Source organism: Hemiscyllium ocellatum, unplaced genomic scaffold, assembly GCF_020745735.1.
Source record: "Hemiscyllium ocellatum isolate sHemOce1 unplaced genomic scaffold, sHemOce1.pat.X.cur. scaffold_2502_pat_ctg1, whole genome shotgun sequence".
Lineage (NCBI taxonomy): Eukaryota > Metazoa > Chordata > Chondrichthyes > Orectolobiformes > Hemiscylliidae > Hemiscyllium > Hemiscyllium ocellatum.
The window spans coordinates 54,943-72,988 of record NW_026868111.1 but is presented as its reverse complement, the minus strand read 5'-3'; the positions used below and the strand labels follow the sequence as shown (position 1 = coordinate 72,988).

Here is an 18,046-nt window from a genome sequence, read left to right as displayed (position 1 = left end):
TCACCGTCACCAAGCAACAGCACCTCGCGCTACAACTGCTCATTCACAAAAACAAACTCTCCTGTCTCGCTCTGCAGCTGCAGGGGGGGACACTGCACACGTTCGAGGAGCCTTGTCTACATTGGGAAAGCTCACCGCTCCATTTAAACACATATTCCGACATCTAACGGACGGCCTCATATCTAAAGGGGAAATCTGCATTTTAACGGGACATGGACATTTTAACAGGTATTTCCGCAAATACAGAGATGTAAATGAACGAGATTACATTTCAAAGGGATGTGGCACATTCAAAGGATCTTAATATGAAAGTGACGCAGTTATATCTAAATGAATCTACATTTCGAAAGAACGTGCCCTGTTTATAAGTAGAGACAATAGGTGTGAATTCTGTCTGTGTCCCAATGTTGAGTCAAACTGACATGTTTCTCAGAAAAGCTCTGCACTTAAATTACATTCTTGAGAAGGTTAATTATAGATTAGAGTGTAGGTTAGGGAATTGGCCGTGCTAAGTTACCCATAGTGACCAGGGATGTACAGGTTAGGGTGGATTGGCCATGGGAAATAGAGTAAGGAGTTGGTATGGGATACTGTTCAGAGGTCCAGAGTAAAATAGATGGGCAGAATGGCCCACTTCCACAATTCGTCCATCCCCACCAGGATTCCAAACTAGACCAGTCTCACTTGCCTGCAATTGGCCCATTTCCCTCTAAACCTTTGTATTCATGTACCCATCCAAATGCTGTTTCAATGTTGTAACTGTACCTGCATCGACCACATCCTCAGCAAGTTCATTCCACATGCAAATCACCCTTTCAAAATGTTGCCCCTCCGCTTCCTTTTAAATCTCTCTCCTCACATTAAAAGAAAATGCCCCCGAGTTTTGAGTTCCCCTATACTAAGCAAGAGCCATTTTCGATTCACCTTACCTCCACTCCTCATGATTTTATCAATCTCAATGAGGTCAACCCCCAACCTCCTGTGCTCCACGTGAATAAAGTCTCAGCCTCTCCTTAGAACTCAAAGCCTCCAGTCTTTACAACATCCTGGTAAATCTTTATTAAACTCTCCCTAATAGTATTCTTCCTATTACAGGCTCACTAGAACTGTACTCAGTACTCTGAAAGTGGCCTCACCAACATCCTGTACAACCTCAACATGATGTCCCAACCCCTATACTCAGTGCTGTGAACAATGAAGACAATATTGCAAAACGCCACCTTAACCACTCGGAAGTTGCATCACTGGTAGACAAAGAACTATGTACCTGAACACTGCCTCCCCCCACCTCCATGTTTATCTGTTCTCTAACATGACTCATGGCCCAACCATTATCTGGACAAGTCCTTGTTTTAGCAAAAAAATGCAACCCCTTGCTTTTATTAAGCTCTCTCTCACACACATACTCTATCTCTCAGACAGACAGACACACACACACCCCTCAACACTCTCTCACACTCACAGCCTCATACTCCATCACACACTCACTTTCCTAAGCATACACAACACACTTCTGTGCACACTCACACACAAACTCACATGCACACACTCTCACTCTCCCATGCACACACACACACCACTCTTTGGGGTGAAATTGTATTGGCAGAATTATATTTGCAGATACATTCAATTTTGTTCACAAAGCACACAATCTGCAGGCAGTCAATCCATGTAATATTTTACAAATTCCGACTTTGGAAACAGAAACCAGTCTGATTCAAGATTGGAATACTGACAGACACAAATCTCACACCTTTAATGCATTGTCTGAGCGGAGATATTTATTTTTATAAAACCTTATGTCATCTCAAGAACATTGTTACATATTAATGAACCAAAGCCCACACCCATTCTAACAGATAGAATATATTGAACAAACTATGAGATGAAGACTATCTAAGTTTGTTCAATATATTCTATCAGTTGTATGACACTGATCTTTCGATACAAGTTCTGTGTCTTATGATGCTGTTCCATGAGGCTTATGTGTTGATGAGGCAAGATTGTACAGATGAGGCAATGGGATTTATCTGAGGAATCTCTGGGAAGCTCGGGAGGAAATAACAGGCCTTTGGCTTTGATATTTGAGTCTTCATTGTCGACGGAGGAGTGCAAATGTTGTGCCCTTATTCAAGAGAGGGCATAACTACAAATTGAGGGGTGACAGCTATAAGACAGATGCCAGAGGCAAGATCTTTACACAGAGAGTGGTAAGGGCATGGTAAGCCACATTAGGGAGATTTAAACAATCCTTCGATAAGTGCATGGATGATTTTGGGATAGTGTAGGGGAACGAGCTGAGAATAGTTCGCAGGTCAGCGCAACATCGAGGGCCGAAGGGCCTGTTCTGCGCTGGATTGTTCTATGTTCTAAACTTCGTGCAGGAGGCTGAAAGACATGAGCAGCTTTAAAACAAAAACCTCTTGGAGCTCAAAGCTTTCAATGAGAGTCTGAGCCCGGTGGTAAGTTCAGGTAACCTTTATTGCAACCCAACTTGTTACAGTTTCAGATCCCCCCAGCAAAGAGGCAGAGAAAACGTAGTTGCTATTTGAACAGCTCAGGGTGAAAGTGCACACACCACACCTCGCCTGTTCCCCCAGCCCCCCACCTCACTGTCTCTACTATTGGTCAGCACCAAGTTGTCCCTTTGTAACTGGATCCTTGGTTCAGCCGTAACCCGGAGGAAGTATTGCCTCACTCAGCAATTTCAACCCATACCCTGTCTCCAAGTAAGTTTCTCCCCGCTCCTTGCCAGTGGGGGGGGGGGGGGGGGGGGAAAGAGGGCAGTGTAGAGTCAACCAGACTGCTGTGGGTCTGGAGTCACGTGTAGGCCAGACGGGTAAAGGATGCAGCTGGAACGACTGAGTGTATCCTTTCCCACAATGGCGGTTCCCTTCCCTAACAAGGGAGAGAGGGAATCAGATGGGGGCTTTCTCCCCTACCACCCCCTCCCTGAAACTGTCTCATTGTTAAATTCCCAACTCCACATTTCTGACCGAATACCAATTCTGCCATCTGTCGTGGCGGGATTCAAACCCGGGAGTCCCCGGAACCGGGTTGATATTCCAATCGATAATGGCACTCGGCCGTCACTCCTTCAATCTCCCTGCGATGGCACGTGAACTCGCTGGTGTCTCCGCAGGTTGGAGGAGCAGGTGAAGCCCTTCCCGCACTGAGAGCAGATGTATGGTCTCTCCCCGGTGTGTATCCGCTGGTGGATCAGCAGCGTGGAGGAATAGCTGAAGGCCTTCCTGCACTGAGAGCAAGTGAAGAGCCTCTCCCTTGTGTGAATCCGCTGGTGGCTCCGCAGGTGGGAGGAGCAGTTGAAACCCTTCCTGCATTCGGGGCAGCTGAAGGGTCTCTCCCCGGTGTGGATCCGCTGGTGGGTCAGCAGGGTGGAGGAATCGTGAAAGGCCTTCCCACACTCAGGGCAGCTGAAGGGCCTCTCCCCGGTGTGGATCCGCTGGTGGCTCCGCAGGTTGGAGGAGCAGGTGAAGCTCTTTCTGCACTGAGGGCAGGTGTACGGTCTCTCCCCGGTGTGGACACGCTGGTGGGTCAGCAGGTTGGAGGAATACCTGAAGGCCTTCCCACACTCTGGGCAGCTGAACGGCTTCTCTCCTGTGTGGACCCGCTGGTGGGCCAACAGGGCAGAGAAAAATATGAAGGCCTTCCCACAATCTGGGCAGCTGATGGGTTTTTCCCCCGTGTGGCTCCGCTGGTGCCTCAGCAGGTGGAAGTAATCTCTGAAGGCCTTCCCGCAGTCGGTGCAGGGGAATGGCCTCTCCCCGGTGTGACAGCGCCGATGAGTCTCCAGGGTAGACGGGACACGGAAGCCTTTCCCACAGTCACCACACTTCCACGGTTTCTCCACAGGGCGGGATTCCTCAGGATTCTCCATGGCCACAGCTTCAGCTGCACACAAACACGTGTAGAGCCCCTCCCTGTCGTGAAATCCCCTTCCCAGGCTGTATAACTGTTTCAGGCTCCACACAGTGTGCTTCAACAGTGGGGTCTCTCGTCCAGTCCCACCTGATGTTGAAAATGTCCTCAAACAGGAACCAAAAAGTGTTGATCCCTCTCACAGAATTCAGTCAAAAATTGTTGTGGTCCCAATGGATTGAGTGACTGTCAGACATTAACAACAAAGTGAGGACTGCAGACGCTGGAGAGTCAGTCAAAAAATGTGGCGCTGGCAAAACAGCAGGTCAGGCAGCATCCGAGGAACAGGAGAGTCAATGTTTTGGACATAAGCCTTCCATCCATTGATTTTGAAACTTCAGTCTTCAGATTTTCAAATAGTCTGCAAAAAGAGATTACAAAAGTCATCACTATCAGTGCAGGGTAGAAATTCAGAACAAGCCACTCTACTTTCTGTGGAATATTCTTTTGCTGTTCCACAAAATTGAAAGCACCATCCCACTCTCCCTTCCCCTCTGTTCTCACTCCGCTCTAATTCCCCTGAAGGTTGGCTATCTTGTCAGCAAGGGTCTGTTTCCGTGCTGTCCATCTCGATGACTCCAGTCGCATTTGCCATCACTTGGCCCTGACCCATCTGAACCCTTCATATTCAGATGCCCGTCCAGGAGCCTTTTGACATGTCATCGTACCAGCACCCACCACTTCCTCTGGCAGCTCACGCCATCGCTCAAGCGACTCCACGTTGAAAGCGTCTGGTCTGGTGCGCCAGATGACATCAGGATAATCTCAGGTTGTTCCAGATTGCATCGATACTCAGTCAGTGGCTTTCCCGATCAGGATGTTGTACGTGATCATACAGGTCAGTGGGTAGGCGATCCCCCACCTCTTAGTTCAAGTATCTCTACGAGAACTCCCTTGCTGGAGGGTCCCTTGGAGACACTTCAACTGGACTTCATTGAGTTGTAGAAATGAGTTGAGTTGCTGTAAATGTTTTGCTTATTGTTGATGTCTTTTCTAAGTGGATTGAAGCCTACCCTCCTTCTAACACTACTGCTGAGACTGTGGTGAAGATTTTGTTTAAGGAAATAATTCCTTCAGTATACCTGCATGCATTAGCTCGGACAATGGACCACACTTTGTAGGTAATATTAACGGAGAACTCTGTTCCCAGCTTTGTATTTGTCGGCAACTGCATGGTGCTTATCATCCTCAGGCGGCCGGCCTTGGTGAATGTTTTAACCAGACTCAAGACTAAACTTGCCAAATTAATGGCTGAGTCTGGCCTCTCCTGGTTATGCTAATCCCTGTGGCCTCATTCCAGATGGGATCCATGTCTGTGGGCAAGACGTGACTGTCCCTAGCAGAGAGTCTGTCTGGTCACCCTCTCTGTACCCCTTGGAACGATTCGGCTCCCTTCTCAGTCCCCGTCCACCACGTGACCGAAGCAATGGTTGGTTATGTTCTTGCTTTAACTAGTGTTATGCGTGCCTTTCACTCCCAGGAGCGTGCGGCCTACAGCGATGTTCCCTCCCTTTCAGCCTCGTCACGGGTAGAGCCGGGTTCGTTGGTGCTCGTCAAGACCTTGACTGGCAAAGGTCTCCAACCTTGTTGGGATGGCTCCTTCCAGGTTTTACTTCCCACCCCTACGGTGGTCAAAGTCGCTGGGCACTCAGCTTGGGTCCAACTGCACCATTGTAAATTGATTGACCGCACCAATCAAAAGTGGGGAAGAGGAGGGGTGAATACTGGAATCCCAACAAAAGGAGTGGACCCTGTCCAGTTGGGCTTTTGAACTTTCCTGTTGTTCTAAATGTTAATCTTATTACAGATACTTGAACTAAGAGGAGGGACATGGGGGGGGGAATCGCCTATCTCCTCACCTTTCTGATCACGTACAACATCCTGATGGGGAAAGCCACTAAGTATGGATGCGACCAGGAATGATCAGAGATTATCCACCACCCATGCTGAGGAGATGTGGTCCAGTGCACCGGACCAGACGCCTTTGACGTGTGGGACGTGATGAAGATTGATATTGCAATGGACTCTTACATCAGAAAGACCAGATGGTCCACCAGGACAGTAGAAATCAGTGGGAGTTACCATGTCGTTACCATGGTTTTTTGATTTTACCTGCAGAAGCAAGCCTCGTGAGGATAAAAATGGTCAACCCCGTTATTATGGTAAATATTTTAAGGGCGCCCAGGAACACCATCCCTTTTTGCAGGACAGGCCGACTCGAGAAAAGGGAAGCTTGATAGGGAAAACTCCACAATCCACAAACAACTTATTTATACAGGCCCACAGAACGCTCTTCACCCCAGAGGCAGGAGTATGTTACTCCTCTCTATCAGGAGATGACTTACTTGCCCAGTCCCCTGTCCCCGATTCCATACTATTCGTCAGTCTTCCTACTGCCGACCCTGCGAAGTGAAATATCACTTTCCAATAGCTCCGGTCTGTGTATACAAACAGCTGGAGTAACACTGGCTGGGGTACAGCAGGCCTGATGCAGCACATGGACCTGGAACGGACTGGGTAACAATACAGGACATCCGATAGGCTGGGGAATCCAGAATACCCTGAGGTTGGAGGGATCGGCAGGGGTGACAAGTCAAAAGAACCGCAATTCCCTCTTTTGTGGTCTGACCATTCGAGGAAATAAGACTGAAGAGGCTCTGGAACAGAGTAAACTGGGATTATCAGACCTGTGTCTTTACTCTATGCAGAATCGGTATGCCTTAGACTATATACTCGCCCGGGAGGGTGAGGTCTGCACCACTGTCCAAGATAAATGCACTATGGGCATTCCCGATCTCACTGGCAATATTACTAAGATACAAGAAGAGATCCAGGTATTCCTTGACAGAATGACTGAAGGGACCAATTGGGGAAACTGCAGGTCAGGCTGATGGTACAATTGGCTTATCAATTTAGCTATTTATGTTTGTTGGTATTGCTATTGTTAGGTATTTAATTGCTCGGCTTATGAGGTCCCTTAGTGATATAGATTTGCCCCAGAGGATGCTCCTTTTGCGATCCGATGGCTCACCCACGTGTCAATGGTGATGATAAATATGACCAGATGAGCCGCGAAGATGGTGGTGCCGCTCTACAGGATGTTGATGGCTGGACCACCTTGAAGGGCATTCGTTTGGACTAGCCTTCTCTTTCAGTGATCGCGGTGCAATCAAAGGGAGGAATGAGGGTGTGGGCATCTGGGTGATAAAGTCTACAGCCTTAAAACTTGTCATTAAACATTCAAACTAAAATGTAATGCTGAATTATTGAACACATTTACTGCACTAGAAAATAAACAGGCAGGAAGGCTCAGAAAGAGGAGAGAACTTAAAGATAGGGACACCTGGGCTCACCAAGTGATAACAGGATGCTGTAAGGCAATTAAGAAGGTTTGCCTCAGCATCGGTGAATCTGTGTGAACAGGACACCAAGTGATAACATTCACAGCTGTTCCCTCGTGAAATTATGGATAGTCTTTGAATCTGACCCTGAAACAAGACTAGGTACTATCCATAACTTTGTAATTAATGGTTGGATCTTGTCCATTATAATGGATTCTTACTACCCCTTGCAAGCGGGGCATTCACAAATTAAATCTTTGCTGACCTGAGTGTTCAAAAGGACACGAGAGAGAGAGAGAGAGAGAGAGAGACAGAGAGAGAGAGAGAGACACCATTTTAGTGCTGAGGCTGTTGAATCCCGTAGAAAATTAACTCTTAGTGCTTATCTGCTCTGGATTGAAATGAATTGCATTTTGGGACTTTATGATGAGAGATTTTTATTCCAGGCTTCCAAAGAGTACGATCTCCAGGATAAACCAAGAGAGAGGCTTTACAGGTCTGAGTCCACAAAGGATTCCCTGGGCCACCTCAATCTCCACTTGAACATGGGAGGTAGGACAAAATAGCTTCTGCTTGGCTAACTCGGTGGGAACTGAGTCAGGCAGATACTGGCGACTCAGAACAAACAAGAAACCACAGACTGACATAAATCCAGTGAAAAAAATTGCAAATGCAGAAATAACAAATGTGAACCTAACCATTAATCGCAGAAGCAACGGTTTAACCCTAACCACCAGACAGGCCAAATACGTTTCCAAGAATAGGTCGTCTACAAGAAATTATGATAGATTAGATTAGATTAGATTCCCTACAGTGTGGAAACAGGCCCTTCGCCCCAACCAGTCCACGCTGACCCTCTGAAGAGTAACCCACCCAGACCCATTTTCACTCTGACTAATGCACCTAACACTATGGGTAATTTAGCATGGCCAATCCATCTTTGGACACTGGGAGGAAACCGGAACACCTGGAGGAAACCCACGCAGACATCAGGAGAATGTGCAAACTCCACACAGATGGTCACCCAAGGCTGGAATCGAACTTGGGACCCTGGTGCTGTGAGGCCGCAGTGCTAACCACTGAGCCACCGTGCCACCCTAGGCTAAGTCAAAAATGCACGAGGACTTTGCGGGATCTGATTGAGCTTGATCACATAGTAACAACCAATGTCTGACTCAAAACAGTGTATATAAGTTCTATACAAACTCTGTAAAAGTCGGCAGATTCTTCTGGCACTCTGGGAGTACTCATTGGTGGCCCAGTGGTTAGCACTGCTGCCTCACAGCACTAGGGTCCCAGGTTCAATTCCAGCCTCGGGGGGGGGGGGGGCTGGCTGTGTGGAGTTTGCACATTCTCCCCACGTTTGCATGGGTTTCCTCCCACAATCCAAAGATGTGCAGGTTTGGTGAATTGGCCATGCTAAACTGCCCATAATGTTAGGTGCATTAGTTAGAGGGAGATGGGTCTGGGTGGGCTACTCTTCAGAGGGTCAGTGTGGACTGGTTGGGCCGAAGGGCCTGTTTCCATCCTGCTGGGAATCCAATCTAATCCTTCTGGGCTGATCAGAGTCTACCAACCCAGCTATATCAAAGAATAAACTATTGCTTGTGTGATTGACAAAGAGTCATTTCCAGGTGTGTTTATTGACCAATCCCAGAAATCCGAAGATCCGGATAGCAGTCCGGATCAGAACAACCAGATTAGATTATTTACAGTGTGGAAACAGGCCCTTCGGCCCGACAAGTCCACACCGACCCGCCGAAGCACAACCCACCCATACCCCTACATTTACCCCTTACCTAACACTACGGGCAATTTAGCACATCCAATTCACATGACCTGCACATCTTTGGATTGTGGGAGGAAACCGGAGCACCCGGAGGAAACCCACGCAGATACGGGGAGAATGTGCAAACTCCACACAGTCAGTCACCTGAGGCGGGAATTGAACCCAGGTCTCTGGCGTTGTGAGGCAGCAGTGCTAATGCAGCAGGAAATGGTTAATGTCCCCAGGAAGTGGGGAGCAAAATAAGACATCAAGGCATTAACACCAACACCAGGGAGAAACTGAACATACAGACGTGCCAAATATTAGTGGCAAGCCAGAATCACAGATGTACAGCACAGAAACAGTCCATGCTGACCAGATATCCTAAATCAATCTAGTCCTATTTGCCAGCACTTGGCCCATGTCCCTCTAAATGCTTCCCAACATATATCTATCCAGATACCTTTTAAAGGTTGTAATTGTACCAGCAGACACCACTTCCTCTGGCAGCTCATTCTTTACACACATCACCCTCTGTACACAGGAGTTGCCCCTTAGGTTTAGGGTGAGATTTGAAAGAAACCTATGAGCAACCGCAGATCAAAGATCTTGTCTATTTACCCTCGCCATGCCCCACATTATTTTATACAAGGTTGTAGGGTCACCCCTGTGGGACATGAGTAAAGCAGTGTTACTTCTGTAACCATAATTGCTTCTGCAAGGTAAATAAACTAATGACATGGTATAATTGCTTCAGCCAAGAGTGGAGTTAACAAGAGTGAAAACTATGTGAAGGAAATATATAATTGCTTCTGTATTAGTTAAAATGTGCACACAAGAATGAAATGTGCCTGCAAACAATGGTAGATATTACAGATAAAGGTGCTGTGAGGCGAGGGGGTGTAGGTTAAACTAGATATGCTCGTACAAACAGTTATAAGCATCTGTTTCCTGCTTCTGCGAAAACAAAATAAGTCACAATCGAGGAGGCCAGAAGGCTCAGTGTCGGCGGAAAATGGGAGGAAATGTTGCTTTCGCATACAAGGAAGCAGCTGGCAGTGAGAGAGGATATACGCTCACACTTTGTTCACGCACATGGCCGGATAAGGCAAGAAATAGACAAGAGGAATGGACGCCACCGGGAAAGAATGGAGGGACCAACCGATCATTTGCGGGTCAGCTTGGAACATCAGGGCGGGGGAATGGGAATGAGGGAAGGAAGTTGAATGTGCTGGAGCTAAGGCGGAGGAAGAACAGAGGATGCAAAACCGGTTTGAAGCTGCAATGAGGAATACTGCATGTACTGTACTTGTACCTGTTGCAGTTACTGGTGGGAATCGGCTGCATTTTAAACTTAAAAACAGACAAGATATCCAGCCCTCCCCCTTCCCAATCTCTATCCTTCCGTCCCTCCTCACCCGGGTAACTAAGACACATACCTGACTTTGCAGAGTCTGCTCCCTCCCTGGATTCACTCCAGTTGCTACAAGTGAACAGTTTCCCCTGCTCCCATCTCTGTCTCCCTCCCAGGATGAAGAGTTACCCAGAGGGAGGGAGATTCACTGAAACTGACCGGGTCACTTCCGCGTTGTGACGTCACAAAGGAAGTAGGAGCGGGGCGAGGAAAAGGGACGGTACAGGGGGCGGGGCAAGACCGACCCCACCACGCTGCACTGCGCTTGCGCTCCGCCGACAGCAGAAGGGGAAGAGAACACAGCTGAAAATGTGTTGCTGGATAAAGCCCAGCAGGTCAGGCAGCATCTCAGGAATAAACATAAGCCCTTCATCAGGAGTGGGAGAGAGTTTGCCAAGCAGGCTAAGATAAAAGGTAGGGAGGAGGGACTTGGGGGAGGGGCGATGGAGGTGGGATAGGTGGAAGGAGGTCAAGGTGAGGGTGATAGGCCGGAGTGGGTTGGGGGCGGAGAGGTCAGGAAGGAGGTTGCAGGTTGGGAGGGCGGTGCTGAGTTAAGGGAACTGACTGAGACAAGGTGGGGGAAAGAACACACTTTCCAAAACCCCCTCCCTGCACAGAATCCCCAGAGTGTGGAAGCAGGCCACTCGGCCTCACCCACCCACACATTCCCCTACATTTAACCCTGAGTCATGCGTCTTACCTGCATATTATGCCTAATTTAGCATAGCCAATCCAGCCTAACATGCACATGGGTAATTTAGCATGGCCAATCCACTTTTGATGAGAGTGGTGCTGGAAAAGCACAGCAGTTCAGGCAGCATCCGAGGAGCAGGAAAATTGACGTTTCGGGCAAAAGCCCTTCATCAGGAATAGAGTCGGCAGGGTGGAGAGATAAATGAGGTGGAGGTGGAGGTGGGCGTGGGGAGAAAGTAGAATACAATAGGTGAATGGGGGTGGGAATGGAGGGGATAGGTCAGGGAGGAGGGTGGGGGAAGGTAGCAAAGAGTACAATGGGTGATTGGGGTTGGGGATGAAGGTGATAGGTCAGATAGGAGGGTGGAGTGGCCTGTTCGGATCCGAACTCTGCTGGTTTAAAGGTGGTCCGGAGTCCGTGTAAGATGAGTTGGCTACGGAGGCAGGCACTGAGGAAGCAAATGTGGCTGTGGTAGTGAGTCTGTTTCAGGACATGGTTGAAGAGCTTCAGGGCAGAGGAAATGACCTGGGAGTTGCAGTGGGAGAGGGACTCCCTGAGATTCTTGTCGAGAGAGGAGGAAAACTTCTTCAAGGCAGGCATCCTTACAAGAGGATTCACAGTAGGGTTCAAATCAACTCGGTAAAAACAAGGACTGCAGATGCTGGAAACCAGATACTAGAATCACACAACTCCAGGCTGTAGTCCAACAGGCTTCTTTGGAAGCAGTAACTTTTGGAGTGCTGCCTCTTCATCAGGTGGTTGTGGAGGATAAGATCCTAAGACACAATTTAGAGCAAAACATTCCAGTGTCCTGCCACTGAAATGGTATATTGAACAAACCTGGATTGTTAAGTCTTTCACCTTTTCAAATAGGTTGCAGGTCTCATTGCAATGTAAATCCCAGAACTTCTTGTTGTCACCTTCTCGAGATAACAAGGTTTTATAGCAAAAGCTCACATCTCAGCTCAGACAATGCATTAAAGGTGTGAGATCAGAGTCTGCCTGTATCCCAGCCTTGAGTCAGACTGGTTCTATTTCCAAAGTCGAATTTACAAACTATTACACGTGTTGACTGCCTGCAGATTTTTTCTTATAAAAATGCACATAGAATGTATCTGCAAATATACATCCCCACACACATACAAACAAATTTGTTGGGTGAATTTGTACTTGCAGAATTATGTCTGACTTTGATCAAAAACTGCATGAATCCATGTAAGATTCTGTAAGTCAGTTTAACCATTGTGGTACAGACAGTCTCACACAGGGGAGCTCACTCCTTCAATACATTATCTGGGCTGACGTGACACCAATTGGTAAAGTTCACTTGAGGATTTAACTACTTAAAAAAGTTTTGTGATTTACATTTGAAAGAACTGAAACTATCATGGTAATTCAAACATGAGAGACTTAAACAATCCAGGTCTTTTTCAATATATAATTTCAGTTACATCACACTATAAACTGTTGCTATAAATTCTTGTCTTACAATCTTATATTCCACAATCCCCTGATGAAGGAGCTGCACTCCGAAAGTTACTGCTTCCAATTAAACTTGTTGGACAGAAATCCTCAAGTAGGGCACCATAGGAGACCCCTATTTCTTGTTTACTTCGTAATGAACAAACATTAAGCACAACCGCCTATTTATTTCTCATTTTGTTTCATTTTGCTTGTTTTATTCCCTGCGATGATGTGGGAGAATTGTTAGATTTGGGTCAGCCATTTTGTCACATATTAAAGCCTGGAAACCATTTTGAATCTCAGCTTAGTGCCTGTTTGCTAAAGCTTGTGTTTCCCAGGCTCAGCGGGGACGGTTGGCCTTGCAGCTGTACTGCTTCCTGAGAAACAAATTCTTTCCTGACATGGGGCTTTATTTCCATCCCCCACAGTTGGCGAGTCAGGCAGGAGATACCCTGGTCCTCTCAGGTCACCGGCCGATATCCTTTGAGAGATGAAATATAGAGGGTGGTTGCTGTTTTTGTTGTGTCCAAAATAAAAAGGAAAGCTGGCCAGGGACAAAAGCGCTGTTAGAAATGTTGATACAATTCTCCCTACTCAGCCACAAGATACTAGTGAGAAAACTCAACAGGGTCCTAGCGTCTGGACGTAATGTTGCTGAGAGCACTTGTGCTTTACAAAGTTAGTAATAAAGAATTTGCTTGCCCCAGGGTTACGAGAGGTGAAACCCTATTTGATAAACCCTGGACCCACACTGAGGACCGTGGCAGGCTTCAAGATGCCCCCGATCTGTTCGAGTGCCCAACATTAGTTTTAATTGGCGAGTAGAAATCTGAAGTATAATTGCTCACTTCAGGATGTCCAGACTTGAATGAATTTAGCACACAGGACACATTGGGCAACTATTAAAAACTCCGTTGTATTTCCCCGGGTTGTGGATTAATGCAGAGACATGAACAACTTGCCTTGAAAACAGTGTTCGATTTGCAAATGAGAGGGATTTGGAGTTTGCACACTTGGTTAAGCAGCGATGTGTCACAGCCAGGAATTTATGAGGCTCAACTCCCCAACTTGGGCTGTTCTGGAATGTGAGTGCCTCATTACCCTTGGAAGGAAGGAAGGAAGGAATAAACAAAAGCTGACAAACTGAGATAGGAAGACAGTTGAAGAGTGTTACAGAGAGAGAGGGGCGCAGGCAGGCAGAGAGAGAGAGAGAGGGGCGCAGGCAGGGAGAGAGAGGACGCAGGCAGGCAGAGAGAGAGAGAAGCGCAGGCAGGCAGAGAGAGAGAGAGAAAGAGAGAGAAGCGCAGGCAGAGAGAGAGAGGAGCAGGCAGGCATAGAGAGAGAGAGAGAGGGACGCAGGCAGAGAGAGTGAGTTTATTAACCCCCTCCTTGCCTGGTCAGCCTTTTTCCCTGTCTACAACTTGCTTTTATAGAATCACCTCGTGTACATTGTTATGAATATTGTCTAATAATAGCAGATGTATTTAGTAGATGAATCAAAACCATCCCAATGGCTGAAACAGCTGACACTACAGTGTTGGACAAGTGGGAAATATTTGCATCAGTTAACCAAAACTCTTCAGAGTTTACATTCACGGGTCCGCCAAGCCTCAGCATTAGGCCCCGGGGTATATTAGAGCTGAGATGGAAAGGCCTGTCCCTAGTCCTGCTGGTTCCCCGTTCAGCAGGCAAGGTCATGGGGAGGCCGCATGGACACACACTACACAATGCAAACCAGCGCCACCTCCTGGAGGAACACCAGAAGACCCCGTCAGAGACACATCTTCAGCCTTCACCCGTGAATGGCTCAGTCTCATCATTCTGCCTGGCACTGCACTCTTCCTTATCTTTCTGTCACTGACTATGTTTGATTGGGCCTGATAACCTCTAGTAAACAGAAATTACAGTTTAATACTTTTCTTTATGCACAGAAGGTCAACCACTCTAGCTGCTCGCTATGTGTCTATGTCCCCATCCATCCTGAACTCGTACCAAGCGAGCCCTTATGGAGGTTGAGCGACTTGAAGCTTTCTTTCCCCCTGCCTTTGGAACTGCTCGACTGGAAATCAAAGTCACCCCGCAGACAATCCTGTGCTCGGCTCAGTTCACTGTTGTGGCCCTCCTCACCAGTGATCTCCCAGTTGCCGAGATTTCCCCTTCCTGATGAAACCCCTGATGATGATTCCCCTTCCCTGGAGCCTTCTGCCCCTGTCCTTACTGAACCCGAGGACAATCAGTCCGATCTCCAAGCACCAACCCCTGACAATCCCCCCCGGCTCTGGGTATACTCCCCCTTTTGCTGACACCCCCAATCTCCTCTTTTTAATAAAAAAGGAGGGATTGTGGGAGAATTTGATCAAAATTGACACAAAACTGCGTGGAAGCCATTTTATCACAAAGCAATGTTTAGAGGAAAATGTCGCCTGTTAACATAATGCTGTCTGAGCCTTGGCGAAGGAATTCTGTATTGATAGCCTGACCTTGTAGCTGCCGGCTGTCTCTGCTCCTCAGACCATTAGACTGTGCTGCTTCATAGAATGATGGATTGGTTCTCTCTGTCCCTTAGCGGTAATTCAAGCCGAGCTGGACCTGCAGTATAAGATAACATTCAGTTTTGCAGGCAGTAGGAAGTGTAGGTCTGGACAATGTATGTGAACCTTACAACTGCCCCTCAGTTGCATAATTAATGGAGAGTGGGGCTTGTTTTTTAGCATAAAACTTGTAACATTCTGTATTTTATTAGAGTATGTCAGACTTTGTTTTGAACTACGAGGTACACCCCATGGCAACGAATAAAGCTAGTTAATTGCTCAAGGTCTCCTCTCTGGACTACTTTGCTTTAAACGATTTGACACACGATTTTATTTTGTCCCAACAATACTAGTAGTTACATCGAAGGGAGAGAGAATTCCTCAGGTAGGGCACTCTCAGAATCCTGGGAGACCCCTTTTTCTGGTTTTCTTCGTAATGAACAAACGTTAAGCATTTATTTATTTCTGATTTTGCATCATTTTTCTTGTTTGATTCCCGGTTCTGACTACACTCTGTGTCTGGATGGGTGACAGGCTGAGAGATTGAGGGCTGGCTCTCGATTGACTGAATGTTTTCTTGTTCTGGAGGCTGTAAAAGAGGCGTGAAAGCTTCAGCAGAAATCCAGCAAAGCTGTGAACAGACCAGCATCTTATTCTGTGGGAACAGGGAGATCAGAGGACAGATACGTCAGGACCTGAAACCCGAGCTGACACTAGACGACCGGGCGCTCAGTGCTTTTGGTGAGCAGTGCCAACCCTCTGCCTTTACCTAGCTTCCCATCTGACTACACCTCAATATCCAGGATCCATTCCTTGCTATCCTGAAGCCATGTGTCTGTAAGGAGTCTCAGATCATAATTATTCACTTCAATGTGTGCAGTCAATTCATTCAGTTTTGTTACAATGCGGCACATATTCAGACTCGCCATGTATCATTTCAATTTTTGTGACATGAGTATCCAGTTCCGATTGCTGATACATTTACTGTCCTTGTCCCTTTCTATCGTTCTCTGATGCTCATTTTCCACATCACTACATTGCTCACTGGCCATGATTTGGATTGGTCATGCTAAATTACCCACAGTGTCTAGCAACGTGCAGATTAGGTGGGTTAGCCATGGGAAATGCAGGGTTATAGTTTCATAGTAATAGAAGCAGAAATAGGCCATTTGGCCCATCCAGCCTGCTCCACCATTCATTAGGATCATGGCTGATCTATCCATTGTCTAAGCTCCTCCTCCCTGCATTGTCCCAACTACCCTTAATTCCCAGATTCAACAGTGACACTCGGCCTTGCAGCTGTACTGCTACCTGATAAACAAATTCTTTCCTTCCATGGGAATATCCTTCTCTTTGCAAGGACCTATTGCACACTTATCAGCAACTAACCAACACTGTCCAGACACTACATCGCTGGGCAAAGTGACTTAGTTGCTCAGTATCCTGCAATTAACAGTTTGCTAATTGTTAAATGACTGTAACCTATATAATCACATAACTCTCTGTTTCTCGTCGGAGTGATTTGTGACTATTAGGTCGACTTGGCTCTCCCCGTGAGCTCCCGAATAAACAGTTAATAACTCAAAATTTGTGTGTCATGATTACTTATCCAATACTTATTGGACTACTACGAGCAAGTCACCCACAGCATAACCCACTTCCATCCCCAACATGGATCAAGAGGCCATCCTGTTTTGCCAGACAAGTAAATGTCTCAAGCTCAGAAACAAAGCCTGTCAAACATTAACAGGCACAGACCTAAACCAGGAGAAAGTGAGGTCTGCAGATGCTGGAGATCAGAGCTGAAAATGTGTTGCTGGAAAAGCGCAGCGGGTCAGGCAGCATCCAAGGAACAGGGAATTCGACGTTTCGGGCATAAGCCCTTCTTCAGGACAGACCTAAACCAACCTTTTCCAGAATCTGCCCCTTCTCCACGATTGACTTCCTTTTTCCCTCAGCTCCTACAAACTAACAGCTGAACCCAGGGATGTGAAGAGAAATGGGAAAGGGGGCGAGAAAAGAGAGTGCGGTACTCCCAGATGTTAAACAGAGGAAGGAAGTTGCAGTCTGTACTGAAGTTCATTCAGAGGCAGAGAAGCAACAGAACCTCAGAAACTCATGATCGAACTTCCGCATTCAGACAATGGCGGGGGTTTTAATTGGCAGGAGGATCAGACTCCTTCCGGAGTCGCACCGTCCATCACAACGACGAGGGGCGGGGCCCCATTCCGATCTCACACATGCGCACTATCAGCATTGCCTGCAGGCGATAGAGCAGTATCCTGGTCGCATGGGGTTGTGGGTACTACATCAGCCATGAAAGAGATGAAATCAGGAGTCCCATATGCCTTCTTACTCGTCCTTTTTCATGTGTTCATGACGTACACGACAGGAGCCAATCTTTAATCGATTTTAGATTGGTACACTGAGTGAAACACTACAGTTGTTTAACTCTAAACTCTTTTTCCAATTCAGTTTCAGTATATCGCTCTTTGTCCGTCCTCAAATAAGGACCAAATCAAAGCCCGACGCCTGTTCCACCTGAACGTTGATTTTTTTTTTAGTTTGCAGATTCCAAGCATTTATTAAAAGTTACTCATGGTACATGAGAATTGCTGGCTGGCCAGCATTTAGTTCCGCTTGAAAAAGTAATGGTGACCTGCGTTCTTTAACTGCTGTGGTCCACACGCTGTACGGTGACCCATAATGTCCTTACGGAGGGTATTCCAGGATCTAGACCCAGCAACACTGAAGGAACAGCAATATGTTTCCAAGTCAAGATGGCGAGTGGCTTGGAGGGGTACTTGCAAGAAGTTGTGTTCCCAAGTATCTGTTGCCTGATCCTTCTAGATGGAAGTGGTTGTTGGTTTGGAAGGTATTTTCTAAGGATCTTTG

General features: G+C 47.1%; 1 protein-coding gene across 1 annotated transcript in view; it reads right to left on the bottom strand.

The window, feature by feature from the left end:
- Positions 1–2,951: 2,951 nt before the first annotated feature.
- LOC132812000 (zinc finger protein 850-like) overlaps positions 2,952–18,046 on the bottom strand; it is a 60,816-nt gene continuing 45,721 nt past the window's right edge. Inside the window, exon 6 of the mRNA XM_060822873.1 lies at positions 2,952–3,873. Within this exon, the coding sequence (XP_060678856.1) occupies positions 3,098–3,873 (776 nt within the window). The 3' untranslated portion in view covers positions 2,952–3,097. The remainder of the gene's footprint in view (positions 3,874–18,046) is intronic.